At 38.8% G+C, this 22,132-nt stretch overlaps 1 protein-coding gene across 2 annotated transcripts in view; it reads left to right on the forward strand.

The window, feature by feature from the left end:
* LOC126419185 (armadillo repeat-containing protein 2) overlaps positions 1-22,132 on the forward strand; it is a 175,352-nt gene that overhangs the window by 75,200 nt on the left and 78,020 nt on the right. For both annotated transcript variants that reach the window (XM_050086317.1, XM_050086318.1), the window contains exons 10-13: positions 11,918-12,086; positions 18,929-19,084; positions 19,479-19,574; positions 21,848-22,010. In XM_050086317.1, the coding sequence (XP_049942274.1) occupies positions 11,918-12,086; positions 18,929-19,084; positions 19,479-19,574; positions 21,848-22,010 (584 nt within the window). The remainder of the gene's footprint in view (positions 1-11,917; positions 12,087-18,928; positions 19,085-19,478; positions 19,575-21,847; positions 22,011-22,132) is intronic.

The following is a 22,132-nucleotide window of genomic DNA, read 5'->3' on the forward strand; positions in this document are numbered from 1 at the left end:
AAAGAAGTGTGCTCTTTGGATTAAACCCCATAATAAACTTTCCCTTTACTCCAATTACCAGCCAACAATCGCTAATAACTTTTCAAATAATAAAACATTCTTTTATAATGGAATCATGTTTTTCTCTGCAATTGGAGAGAGCACTTCTGGAATAATTTAGATAATCATATTAGGTTCTTTGCAATGTCACCACCTGAAATCTTCACAATAAGAACATCATCTGAAAACAAAGTTACATGTATTATACTGATACTCATCAAATAATCAATGGATACTATAAACCAGAATAGAATAAATCACAGGTATAGCAGAACTAAGTCACTGATATGTTCAGTCACCTTAGAAGTAATAATATAAATAATTTAGGAGTAAAGGAGACCACTCATCAAACAGCAAAAGCCTTTAGTTGTCAACAGTTACACACAAAAAAAGAAAGAAATTTTGCTAGCTTTTGGAATAAATCCTTTAACAAGCCAGAGTATATATATGTGTGTGCGTGCACACACAAACATACACACATATAAATTGTGCCAGTTGGACACTTAGGTATAGTAAGAACCACAATCAGTGTGCAAATCCATCAGATCTGTTGTCTTTGACAGCCAAAATGCCTATACTTGACACTTTCATCCTGAGTCTGAAACATGTCCTTCTCCTTCCAGATCAGCAAGCCAAGTTATAGTGCCTGCCTGTCTTACATGAAACATGGTACACACTGGTCAGTTAGGAGGCTCCATTTCCTTCATTAAGCTCTCTTTCTATCTTTACTCTTGTTATTTATTAAGATTTTCAGGATTAAATGGCGGTATTAAATGGTGGCATCTGAGTACTGCAGTGCATCTTTTTCCTATCATTCTTTATCCACTCAGAATAAAACTTTCTTGGTATTTCAGCCTTGTCAAGTGGTTAAAATGCTCCTTGGCCATTGTCAAGTGGTATAACTGCCACTGGGCTGCTGGTATGCACTTATGTAGTGGGAGGTTATAACACAGAAACTAATTACCATATGAGGACAAAATGTGGTACCATGAATGTCAGGGACATGGGGGAGAGCAATAATGCAGAATCAATTCAATTGAAGCACTTTTAATGTGCTGCTACAGTACATCCTACCATTACATACTGATACCGTTACTGCTACAAAGTGACTCAATATGGTGCCTATCAGTGTCCAGAAGAGTCTGAAAGCAAAGGATTGCATTTTGCACAGCAGAACGAAGCATGTCCATAGGTATGCTGGATACCTCTCTTGATATGCTGCACTTTAGATCAGCACATGTGTGAATGTTCCCCTGATAAACTCTGTTTTCCAGGTAGCCCCACAACCAGAAACCACAGGGAGTAAGATCACATTTGATCATGCTGGCCAAGCATTTGGAAATGATTGGCTGATAATTCAATCATTTCATCATTTCCAAATATGTTTTGTAGAAACAGGTGAATTTCATGAGCAGTGAGCAGTGGCACTCCATCTTGCATGAAAACTGTTGAGTTCAATGCGCCTCTTTGCTGTAGGGCAGGTATGACATGCTGGTCCTTGAGTGCCAACCTGTTCAAAAAATAATTGGCCAATGATGAATGTAGCTATGAAGCTACACCAAACGATGTCACATTCACCATTCAGAGGAACTTCATGCACAGTGACTGGGGGTAAAGATCCTCACATTCAGCTCTTCTGTATGTTCACTCAACTCATCAGTGAAAAATGAGCTTCCTCTGTCCATAGGATGGTACAGGGCCAGCCCTCGTCAACTTCAATCCTTGCGAGAAAGTGGGGAGTGATGTCAACACATTGTTATGTGTCCTCTGATGCAAACTGCTGTAAGATATGGATTTTGTATAGATACCATTTGAGAATGGTTTGAAGCACTGGACCGCTGGATGTTCAACTGTCATAACAGAATGTGCACTGCCTGATGATCAGGAATTGCATGCAGCATCGTCTGCCATAGCAACAGCGATTTCATCAACCACCTGTTGTGCAACCATTCGTCGACCTCTTCCCAGTTCTCCAGTTGATTCTTCAACATATTCCACACAGCAGGTGGAGAAAGAGGACCCTTCTGTAATCCTTTCAGCCACCGATATTTTCAGACAGCAGCTTCATCATTACTGTTGTTTTGATAATAGAGCTTCACCAATAATGCTCTGCTCCTTTTGTCCCAGCTCATGTTGATACTCCAACAAGTGCACTGTGACTGGTCAAGTGTGTGAGACTGTGAATCACGATGAGTGATCACGACACTTGGTGGCCGTAGATGGAACTGAATGGTGATGCTGTGGTGTATGGAAACCATGCATGGCATACTCTGGACATTCATGCTGCCAAGTTCAGTACTCATATGGTAATTAGTTTTGTGTTATAACATGTTAAATAGGGAAAGTTTAATTATAATCACCCAGTACACTAACTGCTGACTGTGATGTCACTCGTGCTTACAGCATCACCGTATATGGCATATATGGGAAAATGTTGACTTTGCGTTTGATGCGCCCACTTCAGCTTCACCATTGTTGGATCCAATACCATGCTGCTGGTCCCTGTCTCTATTAAGAGTGTAATCAGTGTAATCAGTGATTTTCATTTCAATGGTCTCTTTAATTACACTGTCTCAGAAGGTGTAAGTGCGAACCATGACAGAAGTTTCATCAAATTTGATCAGCTGACTGTTTTATAGAACATGGTCAGCTAAGGGTGTTCTTCTTCTTCTTCTTCCTTTTTTTATTGGGGGGATGGGGATAAAACCTCTCATGCTTCTTCCTGTGTTGTCCTCAAAGATGGGCATTTCGAGTCATTGGCATCTACGGTTTCTCACACCTTGGGTAACATTGCTGGCTGCCAGCAACCAAGTGCCATTCTCTTCCCACTGATTAACCAGTGCCTCTCAGTTTCTCTGTGAAAGTCTTTGAATGCATTCTCCACCTCAACAGAATAAAATCTTCAGAGTCATGCGTGTGTTAATGATTTCAACCAGAAAAAAGGTACTAGAGCAGCAGTTTGCTACAAGCTAGAAAACAGAGGTACTAACTAGCCATTGGCCATTGTGGAAGTTTAAGCCAGTCCTCAGCCACTACATGTTGATGAAATGATTTGATGTTTTGCCATCACTCCACCCCAAATGACCCCAGATTTGGAGCAGCCTCTATTTTACACAAAAAGACCTACCTATTATGACATTAGAACTACCACTACACTTTTTGCAAGAAGAGGTTGGGGCTGTGAGGCTACCCCAGAGCTGGTTTTGTCATAACCATACACCAGCAAGCCCATTTCCTAAAGATCTCAATTTCATAACTGCATCAGGCAAGTGCATTATCGTTGGTGACATTTAACACAAGGAATGTCAACTTTGACTATCACACCAGCAGCAGCAATGGTCCTGAGCTTGAAGGAATCCTGGATCATACCTCATTCATCTTATTATCAAAACAGTCACCCACATTATCAAACAAGTAGGATTTTCTATTGTCAGAGGCACATCCATTGCTCTGTTCAGCTAACTGTCTGTGCTTTTCTAGCTGAACAGTTAACAGAGTTGGCAGTGATCTTATTCCCTTACTCTTTTCCATTAAGACAATTACACTGTTTTCAAAAACTTGAATAAGTTCGAAATTGCTACCAAGACTAACATCTTATGTGCAGACACTGAGACCACAAACAATTTGAATGACTTTAATAACAAAATTGTAAAAACCTTTGATACAGCAATTGCTGAGAATATTTCTACTTGGCTTTAAAATCATTAAGAGGAAGTTTGGATGCTCCCAAGCATTTTACCAATAAATTACATTTCTTGCCAAATCATGATTGAAAACAGTTTGCCTGTATTGTTATTGTCCATACATCAGCACATCTGCCTCTGAGCAATAAAAACAACTATGAAAACTCATTTGTTGGCTCTTTAATTAACTCATTGTATTTCATAAATCCCAATATGACTTCAGGAACATACAACAAGGCAAGTTATACATTAACATGTAGAAACAGTCACTCCAAGCTACTTCTGTGAAGTATGTTAGTAACAAATTATGGCTAATACTTATCTTTTTGCAGCACTGATAATTATAGGAATTATTCGTGTGGGTACATTAGCAGAACAACAACTAATTTGCTGAAAGCTAATGTTCAGTCTCTTATTTTACTCAGCGGTTTATTTTTATCTAATACTTCGAAGCAAAGCATTTGCTCTACACAGACTACTGTTAGGTGTGTCTACACTAGCAAACTCAAGATTAGAGCTATGTGGCATTTACATTCTGTAAGTCCAAATATTCTGATAAATTGTAGAATGACTAATAAGTTGTTGAATATTTTGGGATTTTCAATTTCCTGTGTGATGTCTACTGACAACATATAATAGATATTTGCACAAAAATTTAAATTTCATTCTGAACTGCAGAAAGAGATGTGAACCAGTAGTCTATATGGCAATTATTATTATTTATAATACTGTTATTGTGTACATCACAGTTCATCTTAAAGCCATTCATTGTATTAACTGCAAATATAGTTAAGAAGTAAATGTTTTGGCACATAAGTGTTAGAACCCCTAGTCCCCGAAGAAGCTTCTGTATGATGTTTGGCTATCAATTTTACACTGTTTCATTCATATTACATGATTGTGGAGAGTAATACTTGATTTGATATTGAAGAGGGCACTCACAGCAGCACTCAAACTTTTAACAGGCTTACCTATGCTGTTCCAATGCATGTGCAGTGACATCTGGGTACATTATGCACACCTCAGTGCAGTTTAAACAGGGGAGCTCAGTGTACTTTCATTAGTGTACACTTGAAGATGGCCAGAAGACTCTGTGTCATAATATCATGGCAGCAAGTGATTACCCATCCCAAATTTCATGAAACAACAATCTATATGCTTTGAAAGTTTCAAATTTCACAGAGAAATTAAATTTTTGAGGGACAGCAACAGCATTTTTAAATGAAGATTAGGTTGTTTCTCCTTAATTACTTCTCCTGCACCACAGAAGAATTATTGAATGAAAATCATAATCAGGAATGCCATGCCGTATGGCATTGCTTACTGGGAGACACCAATGGGCATTCAGTTGCCAACCCTTGCCAGCCAAATACTGGTGATGAAAACTTCTTATACCAACGGGACTCTAACCAGCTATCTCCAAGTCAAATGCCAGTGCACAAGTGTGTAATAGTAAGTTCTGCTGTGGAGGTTATTAGTAGTCAGATAAAGTACAAACCTATAAGTGCCCAATTTACCACCAGAAGTGTGTGAAATTTGTTCAGTAGATATGTTCTACATCAAATTGCCTGTTACTGATATAATGAGTGGAAGATATAACTCACTGACTCACTTACTTCAGTGTTTCTTTAGTGTCTTCCCCAATTTTAGCCAAACTAATAGTTGATACATGTGTACTATATGTATGATTTGTTTTTGGGCACTTTGTCATTTTACCAATGTCATAAAAGGGTTGGGAAAATCAAGGACACTTCTGGGCCAAAATCTTTTGGAATGAAATGATTTAGACATGAGATACTCTCAATTATTATGATTATGGAAATTTCACTACGGAAAGAACAAAACTGAGAAAATGTGATTACTGATATGCTGGTGAAAGATGAGTGACACATTGACAGGTACAAAAGATCAGAAAATTGCCCTAGCTTCAAGTGTCCCCTCTTTTTTCTAATGTAAATAGAATCTCATATGCACACAAGGACTTGAAAGCTAAATAATTTTATGATCTGCTACAGGTACAGCGAGTGGAGAAAACACCACTAACATAACACATTATCATGCCTAATATAATGTAGGAAAACCATTTACATTTAAAACAGCTTCCACTTGTCTCCTTAGAATGATAAATATAGGACATATATGGTTTACAAGGAAATCTTATACCGCTTTTCCTGCAAAATAGTTGCAAGTTCAGGTAAAGATGATGTAGGTGGGTAGCGAACACACACCTTTCTATCATCAGTAGACCACAAAAGCTCAATAATATTGAGATCTGGTGACTGTGGTGGCCAAGAGAGAGCCAACAATTCATCCCTAAGCTCAAAAATCAGTCCTGGACATTGCGAGTGGTGTAAACAGCGGCCCCATCACTCAGAAAACAGCAGCACTATTGGAGAACAAACACTGTAACATGGAATGAAACTGATCAGCCAAAACAATTGCATAATGCTTGTCAGTAATGCAGTCTTGCAGAGTAACTGTGGGGCCCAAAAAATACCATGATATGGCTGCTCAAATCATCTCCGAAATCCTGCAATGTTTTGCTCTTGGAACTTAAACTCAGCCCAAAATGAAAACAGTCGGAAACGAGGTTCCTCTGACCAAATGACTTTTTTCCAATGCTCCATAGTCCAGGTCCTAAGGCTTGTGCACCATCTTTATCTGTTATGGCATTTGCGTCACTGATGAGTGGTTTTGGAAGTCCATCTCACTCTGAAATACCCTTGTTCTGGAGATATCCTCATGTTGTCTTGGTTCCTGATAAGGTTTCTTGAGTGAGACATTCAATTCCAGAGTGACTTTTGCTGCTGTCATCCTCTTATTCTTCATCACAGTCCTCTTCAGTGACCATCACTTTTGTCTGTATTGTGACAGCCGATGTTGTTTCTCCACTTTCCCTGTATGCGGTATAAATCTTCAATACAGTGCCTCTTGAAGCACTGACAGTACAGCTGCCTTGGTTACAGAAGCACCCACCATATGAGTGCCAACAATTTGCCCACTTACAGTTAGCCCCAACATGATAAGCTCATAACTTCACAGAACATTGTTCTGAGCATGACTGACATTTGCCATGTATTGAGGACATTAGACATGTGCCAATCACAATCTACAGGCTTGGCTAGTGTCTGCATTTATGTTCAAGTAGTCAATTCCTGCTCTGTTCCCATATTTTTGTACACCCCCTGTACATGTGAGAAACCCTGCAGTTCACTTCTTCAACATTGAAGATTTTGTAAATATGAATCTTGTTTGTGACCCATAGACACATGAAATAAGAGTGCTCAGTTACCATCATAATGATTTCATATGAGACTACATACATTACAACATTTATATTGTTTGAAGGTCTCCCGGGCATGCAGCCGGGTCGACTGGTCATTGGAGAACGAATTTTCGACGACGTAACGTGCCATCATCATCAGGTTACTTCTGTTGACTGACGTCCTAGGCCGGCAGGTGGTGTGGTATATATACCTGTCGCCTCTCCCCTCCACTGACTCCGTATATGGACTGAGGGATGTGCAGGCCGTGGTGGTGGTGGTAGCTTGTGCTGACGAGATGACTGATGGGCGTCAGTATGCAAGCCGCCATCGGCAGGTGTGGTGCCCAGTTTCTGCTGCTCCTGCAGAACTTTTATTGCTGGATTCCACGCTTGGCTGATTGGTTGAGTTGAAATCCATTGTCCTTGTTAATAAGGTTCTTGTGCAGCCGGATTTCAGGAGCAACCTGATGGTGATGGCATGTTACGCCATCGAACATTCGTTCTACAATGACTAGTCAATCCGGCTGCATGCCCGAAAGACCTCTAAGCATCTCATTCGCCGGGAAAATCTACGAACACACATAAGATTCCTCTACGGTGAGTAAATGGTACAGCAAGTGAAGAAGCTTGATAAGCTTCAGAACAAGAAACAACGGCTTCTGAGTGCACTCGTCTTCTTGAAGAGATGCCATGACGTCTGAATTGTGCCAACCTTTGCCAAGATCATACATCATATCCAGACACCTGTGGCGAACTGAATTACCAGAAGAGCTAGCCTGGCCCTAGTGCATGAATGTATCAGAGACACACGCCGCCAGCTTGACTCCATAGGGTGCAAACTTTTTGCCCTACATCTAGAATTGGTGTCCCTGCTCTCTCCTGTCACCTGGGAATGGGTTGAATGTTCCTCCTGGGCACAAGCCAAGAGGACTCAACGAAATGCAACTACGAAACAGTCATCAAAATTTGATCAGCTTGCATCAAAACAGCCCAAACAGGAGACTAAGCGCACAGTTATGAATCTTACAGGGAAAGGCTTAAACTTTGTTCCAACACCAGCAGCAATCCCTGTCGCAGAAATCATCAGCGGAGTGGAACAAGTTGCCTCCAAGCTGCCACCCGACACGGTGGAGGAGTTACGGCGGGAAACATGCTGCACACTCGCCAGAGCCGCACTGCTGAAACACAACATCTCCAGATGGGAAAGGGCCGTGCTGCGTTCTCTGCATGATGATCCAGACATTGTTGTTGTCCCAACAGATAAGGGGAACATTCTACTAACGGCGGCAGAATACAAAGAGAAAATGTACAAGATCTTGGATGACCCTGCTTACAGGAAGATGACGACGGATCCAACCAGTTGGATACAGCGCAAGACGATTGAACTTCTTCGAAGTACCTTTACAGACGAGACAGCGAAGAAACTTCGGCCACGTGCTGCTGCACCACCAAGACTCTATGGACTTCCAAAGGTACACAAGATAGGCACTCCTCTGAGACCGATAGTGAACACTATAGGAGTGCCAACATACCAGCTTGCCAAACATTTGACAGCAGTATTGAGTCCATTGGTTGGCAAATGTGAGCACCACATCAAAAACTCAGCACAATTAGTGGAATGTATGGGGAAACTCAAGTTGGCCAGCTCAGATCTTATGGTCAGTTTCGATGTTGTATCACTTTTCATGAGAGTTCCACTCAAAGATTTGCTGGATCTTATTGAGAAGAAATTTGGGCCCACATTCACGAAAGTATTTAACTTTGTGCTCATGTCAATATATTTTCTTTTTGACGGACACTACTACGAACAGACAGACGGCGTACCTGTGGGTAGCCTTCTGTCACCTGTGGTGGACAACATGTACATGGAAGAATTTGAGGAGAAAGCGTTAGAATCAGCACCACTAAAACCAACAATCTTCTACAGATGTGTTGATGACACATTCGTCATTTGGCCTCACGGGGGAAGAGAAGCTCCAACTGTTCTTACAACATCTGAACTCTACCAACCCTCAAATTCAGTTCACCATGGAGGTGGAGAAAAACGGGCAGCTACCATTCTTGGATGTTCTGGTATGGAAAAAGCCTGATGGAACACTGGGACACAGCGTCTACCGGAAGACAACCCACATGGATCTGTACCTTCACGCCTCCAGCTGTCATCACCCATCACAAAGGGAAGGAGTACTAAATACATTGGTTCACAGAGCTCATATGATCTCCGACGAAGAAAGCTTAAAACCAGAACTAGACCACCTCAAGGATGTGATCCAGAAGAACAGCTATAGTGACCGCCAAATTCAATGCGCCTTCAAGCAGAAGACCACACCACAGCCGACACCTGATGATGATCCACCGAAAGCGACAGCCTACATACCATACACAGGCAACGCATCTGGAAACATAGGCAGGATTCTAGGACATCATAACATCAAATGCATCTACCACCCGCCGCCAAAGATCAAGTCCCTTGTAGGAACAGTAAAGGACGATTTAGGACTCCAGAAATCTGGAGTTTATTTCATACCGTGGGAGTGTGGGAAAGCATATGTGGGGCAAACCATTCGCACGATCGAGGAAAGGTGTACCGAACACAAACAGCACACCGATCTCCAACAGCCTACAAAATCTGCAATCGCAGAACATTGCCTCGAGACAAACCATCGTATGAAATATGAGAACATGGAAGTCTTGCACAACACATCCCGCTTTTGGGACTGTGTATACAAGGAAGCAATTGTAATCCGGCTGCACGAGAACCTTATTAACAAGGACAACAGATTTCAACTCAGCCAAACGTGGAATCCAGCAATAAAAGTTCTGCAGGAGCAGTGGAAATGGTGCACCACACCCACCGAAGGTGGCATGTGTACTCACACCCATCAGTCATCTCGTCAGTGCAAGCTACCCCCACCACCGTGGCCTGCACATCCCTCGGTCCATATGCGGAGTCAGTGGAGGGGAGAGGCAACAGATATATATACCACACCACCCACCAGCCTAGGACGTCAGTCAACAGGAGTAACCTGATGATGTGGCATGTTACACCATTGAAAATTCATTGTACAATGACCAGTCAACCCGGCTGCATGCCCGAGAGACCTTCAAGCATCTCATTCACCGGGAAAATCTACGAACACACATTTAGATTGTTTCTTCTGGCATTTGTGGTATTAGTGATGAACACTCCTAACATTCCTGGAATCTGTTTATTGGAAATTGATCCTATCACTCAGTATAATTGCATGAAACAAACTTGCAATTCAACATTATATTTGACAGTTCCTATTTTATTAATTTCAGGACAGTAGATGAATAGTTATTATGAGTTTGTAGAAGCATACACAAAGAATAATTAAGTAATTCAATGCCCTAATTGTCATTCACTGTTCTACATCTGTAGTCTACAAATCACTATAAGGTGCATAGCAGATGCTACATCACATTGTACCAGTTATTAGGGTGTTCCCGTTCCATTCACGTATGGAGTGGGGGAAGAATGTTTGATTGAATGCCTCTGTTTGTACAGTAATTAATCTTATCCTCACAATCACTAGGTGAGTGTTACATATGGAATTGTAGTATATTCCTAGAATCATCATGTAAAGCCTGTTCTTGAAACTTTGTTTATAGACTTTCTCGGGATAGTTTATGCCTATCTTCAAGGGTCTTCCAGTTCAGTTCCTTCAGTATCTCTGTGACTCTCTCCCATGGATTAAACAAACCTGTGACCATTCATGCCACCATTCTATGTATGTGTTCAGTATCACCTATTTGGTATTTCAGTATCATCTATTTGGTACATGTCTCACACTCTTGAACGATGCTCTAGGATGGCTCACGTGAGTGATTTGTAGGCAATCTACTTTTCAGACTGATTACACTTCCCCAGAATTCTGTCAATAAACCGAAGTTCACCACCTGCTGTATCTGCAAATGAGCCGATGTGATCATTTCATTTTATATCCCTACAGAGTGTTACACAGAGATATTTGTATGAGTTGCTGATTCCAACTCATTGATATTATAATCATAGGATACTATGTGTTGTTTTATTTATGCAGCTTCATTATATATTACTGCACCATCTGCAAAAGTCTGATATTACTATTACTATTGCCTGCAAGGTCATTAGTATACAACATGAATAGCAAGGGTCCCAACACATTTCCCTGGGGCACACCTGAAGTTACTTCTACTCTCCATCCAAGATAACATGCTGTGTCCTCCCTGCAAAAAAAGTCCTCAATACAGTCACAAATTCCATTTGATATCTGATATGAGCAAACCTTTGACAATAGGCATAGATGTGGTATTGTGTCAAATGCTTTTTCGAAATCAAGAAATACTGCATCTACTTGATGGCCATGATGCTAAGCTTTCAGTATGTCATGTGAGAAAAGTGCGAGTTGGGTTTCACATAATTGATGTTTTCGGAACCCTCTCCTGATGAGGCAACAGTTTGTTGCGAAAGCTTGAATTTTGTGTGTATGTTTGTGTTCGTTTGTGTGTCTGTCGACCTGCCAGCACTTTCATTTGGTAAGTCACATCATCTTTGTTTTTAGATATATTTTTCCTATGTGGAATGTTTCCCTCTATTATAACTATATATATTTTGAGATATTTACTTCCATTGCATTATGGTGACCAATCCTATAATGTTCAATATTAGTGAATTTTTACCTCTGTTATTCATACTTATAGGTACACATTAGTCATTCCCTTTAGTGTATCTTCTCTCCAAAGAAAATTTAATTTTATGTTAATTTTATTTTTAGATCAATTTCAGAGCTTATTATTTGAGCAAGTGATTATAATGAACTTTCAATAAAATAAAAAGATCTCGTTCAAGTTGTGGCTGTAAAGTAATATATATTGTGTATCCTAAACTAAAATATTCAGTTGATTTAAATATATATTTTTATTGCAGCATAATATCAACACATGATGAGTGCTGTGACGCAGTTATTGCTTATGATGGTTGCTTTGGATTATTTGTAAAACTAATGAAAAAATACCCTGGTAGACAAGACATAGTGGTTCGCTTGGGATATGCTCTTGGAAACCTGATGGCTCGAAGTGATACTGCAAGGACAAAGGTTAGACTCACATAATTTTTATTCTTTTTCTGATATACTGCACCATCAAATTGTTATTCCCATGATCCCTCAAGACTGTGTTGTCTTGTGTTACAGTATTATTATTCACATTATGTTAATAGAGTAGCACTTAAAATAGAAATAATTTACAGAGTGTTTAAAGAAAGTGTCCCAAATGTTTACAGGAAAATAGGACTGCTCTGTGCTAGGAAAAAGGTCCCATAAATATAGGTCCAATAGCAAATACTTGTTAGGATATGGGTCATTTTACTTGTGCTGAAAACTTAAGAAGTGTAGGATGTCTTCCTGTTGATGTTCAATGCTTATTTCTTATTGGTTGTATTAGTCTTTATACTTAGTCCTCTGACAGTGATGCTGTTGTCAGACAGGGCACTTAAAATTCTTCTATATTAACCATTCTGCATGTTATTTTGAGGTTGTGTCAGGTCAAGATCAGTGGTTCCATGAAGGGTGAACTATGTCAACCAGGAAATGGAGTCCCTTTATTCCATACAGAAATGGTAGAGATGGTATTCAGCTATGATTTACCCAGAGACATTAATTGACTGGCATATGTCGTGTATGCTGAATAACATCCTCATTGCAGCAGTCCATCTGAAAATGTTTGAATGTTGTTCTGGCAACTTGCAGACATTGGGATCATTTTCAGCAAGAACAAGGGATCATGGTAAAACGTGCACAGCTTGAATGATGGATAGGGATAAGTTAGTGTTGCAGTGAGAAGAAGAAGATGATCCTGTAACAAGTGTATGAAACGTTGGAGTTGCAGGAAGCATAAACCATGCTCTTCAGTACAGATAGTTACTTTGTCTCATCACATTCCACAATGCCAGGTTACAGTTCTCCCTTCAGATTCTAAGAGAGAGTACTGAAGAGCCACAGGTCATAGCTAGTATTTTATTATGTACAAGATGGAAGTTACTTATTTATTTTATTGATGCATCCATAGACAATAACTATTGTATGGATGTTGTCCAAATGTACTCGTAAATTCATTTCAAGGAAATTGAATGTAACAAATATGTATGTAAAATAGTAGATCTTTTTTTTTTTTTTTTTTTTTTTTTTGCTGAGTGTGGAGTGTTGTGCTAATTCATTCGTTATAGCTATGAAAGCCGGCATTTGTCTGAAAATCTGCGAGGCGGGTCCTGATATTTCAAGCTTTTCGAACATGGGTATACAGTGTGACTGTGTGTTATTATTCAGGTAGCACTCATCTCTAATGGTGAAAAAAAGACTATAGCTAGCAATTGGTGGAAAGTCAAAATATTATTCCATTTGCTGCAAGAGACTGAAAGTTGCTGTAGTATGCCATCCTGGCATCTTCTGGGATACACACATTTACAATAACTCTGAGAGGAAAACCAGCTGAATTTAGTTTCTGTGTTTATAATATGATCATTAAAATTTAATCACACAATGAAAAATCCAGCGTGGGATGTAACAATGATAAGAAAAGGAAAGATGCTACTCATCGCATAGTGGAGATGCCGAGTTGCAGATAGGCACCACAAAAAGACTATCACAAATTAGCTTTTGGCCAGTATGGCACTCATCAAAAACAAAAATAGATGACACACACACACACACACACACACACACACACACACACACACACACTCATTCACAGACACGTGACTGCTGTATCAGGCAACTGAGGCCACACAGCGAACAGCAGCAGTGTGGAATAGTGAAGTGCTGCCGGGGAGCATGCAGGGACAAGGTGGAGAGAGGGTAGAGCAGCTATGTGCAGTCGTAAGGTGCAACACAGGGCAGGGGTGAGGTGTGGGGGGAGGAAGGGGGGGCGGGGGGGTAGTGGAAAAGGAGAGAAGTAAAAAGACTGGGTGTAATGGTGGAACGAAGGCTGTGTAGTGCTGGAATGGGAACAGGAGAGGGGCTGGATGGGTGAGTACAATGAGTAATGAAGGTTGAGGCCAGGAGGGTTATGGGAACATAGGGCATATTACAGGGAAAGTTCCCACATGCACAGTTCAGAAAAACTGGTGTTGGTGGGAAGGATCCATATGACACAGGCTGTGAAGCTGTCATTGGGCAACATGCTCAGCAACAGGGTGGTCCACTTGTTTCTTGGCCACAGTTTGTCAGTGGCCATTCATGCAGACAGACAGTTTGTTGGTTGTCATGCTCATATAGGATGCAGCATAGTGGCTGCAGCTGAGCTTGTAGGTCACATGACTCATTTTCACAGGTACCCCTGCCTTTGATGTGGTAAGTGATGTTTATGACCAGACTGATTTAGATTTAGATATGGACTTATTCTTCCAGATTGCATGTAATTTGTTTCATTTACAAGTAACATCAATCTGTTTGAAGTAGGAGTGGAAAAAGTAGATTAGGAGTTGCTCAGTTGTTGTATGAAGCAACTGTTTTGGCCTACTTATTATCACACTAGTATCATTTACAAATAGCATGACATTGGCTGCAGTATCTGAGGTGTGAATATCAGTTATATAGGTAAGAAATAATGTAGGACCAAGAAGACTGCCTTCTAGTACCCCTATTTCCGCCTTTTTACATCTGATACTAACTTAATTACTTTTGAATACATCTTGGGAGCAGACAGTGATCAATGTTGTTACTAATAGTTACTATTAAAATTGGTCTTGATCACAAATTTATTTATTCTGGTAACTGGTTTCAAAAACATCTGTGGTCATCTTCAGACCAAAATGCTGCATGAGCAGATGCCTCCTTCTAGTGGTAAATCACTGTAGTGACTTACCACTAAAAGGAGACTTCTGCTCATACAGCACTTTGGTCTGATGATGACCACAGGTATGGTCGAAAGCGGTTACCAGAATAAATAAATTTGTGATCAAGACTGATTTTAATTGATACTAAGTTGATTTTGTGACTGGATTGAGCTAACACCAGTCGTACAATCTGTGTTCAATTTTGTTCAGAACACTTTTTTCCTGTCCCATGAATACCTAACAGTTCCAATTTTTCTAAATGAATGCCATGATTAACATTATCAAATGCCTTGAAGATATCTAAAATATCTCCTACTATGCTATTGTTTTCTGTAGATTTTTGATTATTTGTTCAGTGTAGCACATTACTGTTGTTTCTGTGTTTTTACCTGGCTGGAAACCATGCTGTTACTTTTTAGTAGTTTATGGCGATTTAGATATTTATTGATTAAGTGCTTCATCAATTTTTCTAATACTGGTCAATAGTTTTCTACCTCATACTTGGTTATTAATTCACGCAGATGGAACCATAAATTACCACAGTAAGCAAGAATGGACAGAATACATATGGTCAAGAAATCTTGGAAACATGACACAAAATTGCTTTAGTGTCAATGTATGGGAAGGAACTGTAGATGGCAGACTCATAGGACCACATGCTTTAACAGACAAAGTACTGTTTACTGACAACCTCTGAGGAACAAATTACTCACACTATTCAAGTGTTACTCTTGCAGATAGACAGCAGATATGGTTTATACTTAGCATGGCACCATCCAGTCTTCTACACCTGTTACAACAGTATGTAAACATTTATGAGCAATTGATTAGTTGAGGAGATTAATAGCATCTGATCCTAATCCCTTAGATTTATGGCTATGGGGAAATTTTAAGGTACTTGTACATTCCACACTCATTAACAATGTGCATGCACACTCCCCTGGAGCATTGGTATGGTGAGATAGCAAAATGCAGGCTGCTGGAGTGGAAAGAACAAACTCAGGTCAAGGATACAGCAAAATAAAGTTTTTTTTATTTCTTTTGTTTGCCGATACAGAGTACACTGAAAGTGTGCATAGAACAGTTAAGCACAAGCACCTTATGATTTTACAGGCAAGCTCAGCAATCTGCGTAGAACAACTGATATTCAGAACATATGTTTAGACAGACTTTAATCAAGGCAAAGATTTAGCTTGTAACTATTAAGCAAAATATGATGAACAAATGTTTGCAGAGATTTTGAGTGAACCAAAACTTAACTTGAAACAATTAAGCAAAATATGATTTTGTAGTCAGGCTCAGAAATCTGTCTAGTAAAACAGACTCAAAACAAATGTTCAGAGAAACTTTAATTAAAGCAAATTTTGTCTAGAACTCTCAAAATGCTAAAAGTTCTCCAATGCAATAAAATTGGAAATTTCAGATACCTGAATATAAACATGCACACAAATGTCACAGCTTTACTCAGGATACAGATGGGAGGAAATTTTCCCACAAGTTAAGAATGTTGAAAATATTGATCACACATTGGTCCTCTAGTTGATGAAGGCACAGAGCTATGCATGGGATAACTTTAGCAATGTTACACAAATAGGTTGAGGTGATCTAAACACCCCAAAAGACAAGTACATCATACTCTGCTAATCAGCAAGTGATCAAGACTGCCACTAACCTGAGCACAAGGGAAGATGTAAAGTTTATGTTTAAACCAATGCTTACATAGGGTTACAACTCAAACTGAGCCACCTTTAGAAGGTGGATAAAAACTTTTTCCAGATTTTAATTTAAATTATTCTAAACCACCTTTAATGGGTGCACTAAAATAAAAAAAAGATTATTCTGAGGTACTTGCTAAAAAGGAATTAAAAAAGCTTAAGTAAATTTTCAAGAGAGAAATAAATCTTTAAACAAATGTTCACAATTTGAAAAACAGCAAAGTTACAATGAGCCATCTTTCAAGGGAAGAAAAAACCTTTCAGACTTTAAACAAATTCACAATACCAAGGTTACATGAGTCACTCTCAAAGGGCAAGCACTTTAACTTCCAGGTCCTCCAATTCAGAGGCAGAGGTCCCAGAATTACAATTATCAACAATTAATTAATTATCTGGATGTTCCGTAGAATGTGGCATGTTGTAGGGGACTAAAAATGTGTGCACAACTAAGCCAAATCAAATAACAATGAAGCAGATGTGGTGTAGGAAACCACAGTACAGTGTGGGCAGGGGAGCTTTAACAGTAATCACTAAAGGGGAGAACTGAAGAACAACTTCCACACCAGTAACATCAAATTAAGCAGCTCACCAATAAGGGTAGTAGTGAGCACAGCAGCTTACACAGCCTCTACACTCCAAACAGTTTCATGAGATGGCACACACTGCCCAGATGACAGCCAGTTCTCCCATATGATGCACTGCTCCTACAAGATGTTCCGACAGCTTCTAGTGACTCCAGAGTTGCTGCCCCCCCCCCCCCCCCCCTCCACCAGACACATTGCTTTTTCACAGTGCTTCGTCAAGGCCCTCTGCTCCTTCGTATATGTGGCTGTTCCACCAGCAGCCTGTGCTGCCCCCTGTATGTCACTCGCAAACACCATCTGTCCATCAGCTCCCTCTCCAGATGCTCTCCACATCTTCACGATTGCTCTGTCTTGAGAACCCACCAAACCAAAGAGATAACTCACTGATGATACTCCCGAGGTAATCCCTCTGGCCAACGATATAGGCAGTACATACCCAGAAGTAGGTATCAAGCATGTGTCCCTGCATGTGACCAAATCTGAGGACAGGTTGGTATGTTCACTCACGTTCATGATTATCTGAAAAGGGATGCTGATGAATGTGCAGTAACTTGTACCATCAACAGACAGATGACTATCACTGGACAGAATGGCACATATCTCAATAATTGTTTGTTTCTGGCTAATATAGGATACTGTTTCTGATTTTGAGCAGTTTATCTCATCTAAGATTATGGAACACATTCTTTTAAACACTTATAACTGGCCTCTTCTGAATACTAGTGCATTATTCTGTCACTGCTCACAGAATCACTTTGATAAAAGTGGGAAACACTCTTAGACTGTTACTAGAAGAAATAAGTGAATGAAATGCTCTTTTCTGAATACCATAGGCTGCTACCTGAAATCTTTTAGACTATCTTCTGTTATAAAATGCACCTCAGACATGCTATTTTGTAAACATCACAAATCAATAAATTGTACACAAGTCATAGCTATGGTGAACTTTTGTTATAGCATGTTGATGAATAAAAACAACTGAAGTGACTTACAGGCAACATCTGTGGAGAAAAAAATTAACTCTAGTGTAGGGAATATGTTTACCATTTTTCTAATTAATTTTTAATATGATGTCAGAGAGAATGACAGTGTCTTTTCATTTCTGTGTTGAATGATGAGCACATGACATTTACTCCTTTTAAATTGAAATATGTGTCACTGACTGTGAGAGAAAAGAAAATACCATGAAGACATTTGGCTGACTTTTACTGTTCTGAGAATAATCTAATGCCAAATAGTTGAATGTAGCAACATAAAAAATGTAAGGCATTATTGTGTTAGCATACTACCAAATGCTGGCTGCAAAGAGTGAATATAGAAGAAGAATATAACAACATTCACAACAAAAATCAAGTTTCTGTCTCCATTTACTCTAGCACAATTTATAGAGCTACAATTTTAAAGTTGTGGTTGAATCTTTATGTTCCTGATTTTTAAAAAGCCATTTGTTATGGGAAAGATGGGAAACAGTAGAAAAAATTCTGAAAGCTAAAAATTTAACAGAGTTTTTAAATTCATTTGTGTGTGGCAATCCAGTTCCAGTTATATCTGTTTCAGTAGCTTATGTCACAATTGTTATTAGTATCCAAGTTTTCAATTCTGTTTGGACTGAAAATGTTATGTTTCACCATTTGTGCTTCAGCACATTGTAGGTGAACTGAATCAGAACACATGCTATCTCTGGCCCATGGTGTATTTGTAGTTATCTCTTTCTGCTTTGTAGACTGAGAAAACAGAGGATTATATTCTACATTTTTATATCTCATTTTATATCTAGCTAATATTCAATGTTTTACATCTTTTTGCAGCTATATGTTGAGGAAGGAGCAATAAGTGCCTTACTGGAGCTGTTGTCACTCTATCTTGAAAAAGATCTTTATATGGATAACAGCACAGCCACTGGAACTGTCTCAAATTCAGATATAAGAGGTTCCACAGGTTCTGTACAGGATGTTATTGTCAAGGTAGACTGCTCTCTCTCTTTTATGTAAGAATGGATGTCATTACAAAAAATTTAAAAAACTGAATGAGCTTTAAGATATGTGCAACTTCTTTACATTACTTATCTTTCTTCTATAGTCTTAAAACTTTCATCCATGATTGCAGTTTCAATAAAATAAGACCTTTACATAGTAATTTCCTCTGGATATAAAATTAAGAAACAACTTCTCCTGTTGTAGAATTCACATGGTGGTTGATTCTTTGGTCTACTGACTGCCATCCATTAACTACAAAGAAAATTTCACAAACTATGGTTCTGAAAGACTGAATAGCTTTATCAACCACTTCCTGTTTTATATTCATTTTTATGAGTTCAGAATAACTTTATTGTTTAACAAGTATATTTGTCTCTTTCAGGTCATCAGAATATTAGCCAACATGAGTATTAATCCCACTGTCGGCAGTAAATTTGCATGTGTTGATGGAAGCAGTAATGAAGATGATACCTACAAGGTAATTTCTGTTATATAATTTACACAATCACATGAACAGTGTATGGTTGCTTATCAGTATAGTCAGATGCAATCTTTCTTCCTCTTCATCAAACAATTTAAATTACTTTTGTGTATACTTTTAACAGTACGAGTACACAACTTCACACCTCGAATTGACAAAAAAACCTGTACATATTCTGTTTGAAGCTTCACTTCATGTCTTTCCAGAATAAATTGAATCTATAAATGTGTTATGTAGGTTGCTTCTGCCTGATATTAGCCAACTGTTTTCAAAATCTTCTTCTCCTCCCACCTTCTTCTTTTTTCTTTTTGAGTCATACTAACATTCCTTAAAACGCTACCAATCACAGTTTCCACTAGGCCAATAAAGATGTTAAACATTTAACTTGGCATTTTATTTTCATGGTACGAGTGTGAAAAACTGAAACAAATGTCTCTTGGTAACACAATATTTTTATGGCCAGTGTTAAGAGAATTAGAATACTTGGAAAGCTAACAAAGAGAGCACATGTATCAAAAAGAAAGAAACTCTTGTAGCAATGAGAGTGATTCCAATCTGAATGATCAGTGTTCATTACTTTGCAGTATTGTACCAGGTGTACCGGTCTGAAATGAGTGTTAAGATACAAATGTGTCGATAGGGAACATTTGTTGTGAATGAGCCTTAATTTGTGTTGGTATGACATCTGTCAAAGATATTTAGTGTACATCAAGTCATGGAACAAACAACATCATATGTTTTCTTCATGGTTGAATTTTGTACCAGAAAGTGATGATTTGCAGAAAGCATTAATTTTTTGTTTTCGTTTGAAACAAAGTGCTGCAGAGTCACATCGAATGCTTGTTGAGGTGTATGATGATCATGCTCTATCAGAAGCAACATGCAAAAGATGGTTTCAACAGTTCAGAAATAATGATTTTGATGTAAGAAATGAAGAACGTGGAAGACCACCAAAAAAGAGTCGAAGACGCCTATTGCAAGCAATATTGGATGAATGTTGCACAACAAACAATTTCTGGCCATTTGAAAGCTAAGGAAAAGATCCAAAAGTGTGGAAAATGGGTGCCACATGAATTGAATGAAAGATGGATGGAAAACCGAAAAACCATTTGTCAAATTTTGCTTCAAAGACATGAAAGAAAATCAATTTTGCATCAAATTGTTACTGGCGATGAAAAATGGATTTATTTTAAGAATCCTAAATGGGAAAAATCATGGGTTAATCCTGGACAACCATCAACATCGACTGCAAAACCAGATCGATTCGACAAGAAGACAATGCTCTGTTTTTGGTGGGATCAGAAAGGTGTGGTGTATCAAGAGCTTCTAAAACCCGGTGAAACTGTGAATACTAATCGCTACAGACAACAAATGATCAATTTGAACTATGCATTGATTGAGAAAAGACCAGAATGGGCCAGAAGACGTGGCAAAGTAATTTTTTTACATGACAATGCACCTGCACCCAAAGCAAAACTGGTTCAGGATTCAATCAAAACACTTGGCTGGGAGCGGCTACCCCACCCGCCGTATTCACCAGACTTGGCCCCTTCCGACTACCATTTGTTTTCATCAATGGGACATGCATTGGCTGAGGAACACTTCGATTCCTACAAAGGAATTGAAAATTGGGTGTCTGATTGGTTTGCTTCAACAGATGAACATTTCTATTGGTGTGGTGTCCACAAATTGCCAGAAAGGTGGTCAAAATGTATAGCAAGCAATGGTCAGTACTCTGAATAAATTGTTTTTACTTTTCAATTCAAAATTAGTGTTTCATTTTCACACACACACACACACACACACACACACACACACACACACACACACACACACAAAAAAAAAAAAAAAAAAAAAAAAAAAAAAAAAAAAAAAAAAAAAAAAAAAAAAAAAACAACGCTCATTTCATACTGGTACACCTGGTATTTCTTAAATATTTCCTCTCCCATTAATAGAATCTTATAACTAATATTTCTTTCACTGGTGACATATTTCCATTGCAGATACCATGTTACACAGTTACACGTAGCAACAGTTACACAACATTTTCTTATGTATGGTGTAACTTCAAGAAACACATTGCTTGTTTTAAATTTATTTGCACTACTGATACTAACTGTTTTCCAATCTTGTATGTGTAGTTCCTCATTCCTGATAATGAAGAAAAAATACTGTCTTTGAAAATTATGATCATTATTTAATAATTATGCTGTGTGCTATAATAATCAACAAACAATCTAAAATGTGGAAACCTTCCTTTACACTTTCAGGATGGTGCCAGATTCTTGGACATGTTATTATCAGTATTGGAGCGTAAATCTGCAGCTTGTGGTGAGGACAGTGAGCTATTGCACAGTGTTCTAAGCACACTTAATAACATTTCTTACTATCAAACTGCTTCTTTTGGTGCTAAGGAAAGACATGTTGCTTGTGGTAAGTTTCTCTTGTTAACTTATACTATCATAAATAATATTTAAGATAAATGGTAACAACATCTACATATATACTCAGAAGGCTACTGTACAGTTCTTATCTGAGGGTACTTCATACCAACA

The sequence above is a fragment of the Schistocerca serialis genome, chromosome 9 (assembly GCF_023864345.2).
Source record: "Schistocerca serialis cubense isolate TAMUIC-IGC-003099 chromosome 9, iqSchSeri2.2, whole genome shotgun sequence".
Classification (NCBI taxonomy): domain Eukaryota; kingdom Metazoa; phylum Arthropoda; class Insecta; order Orthoptera; family Acrididae; genus Schistocerca; species Schistocerca serialis.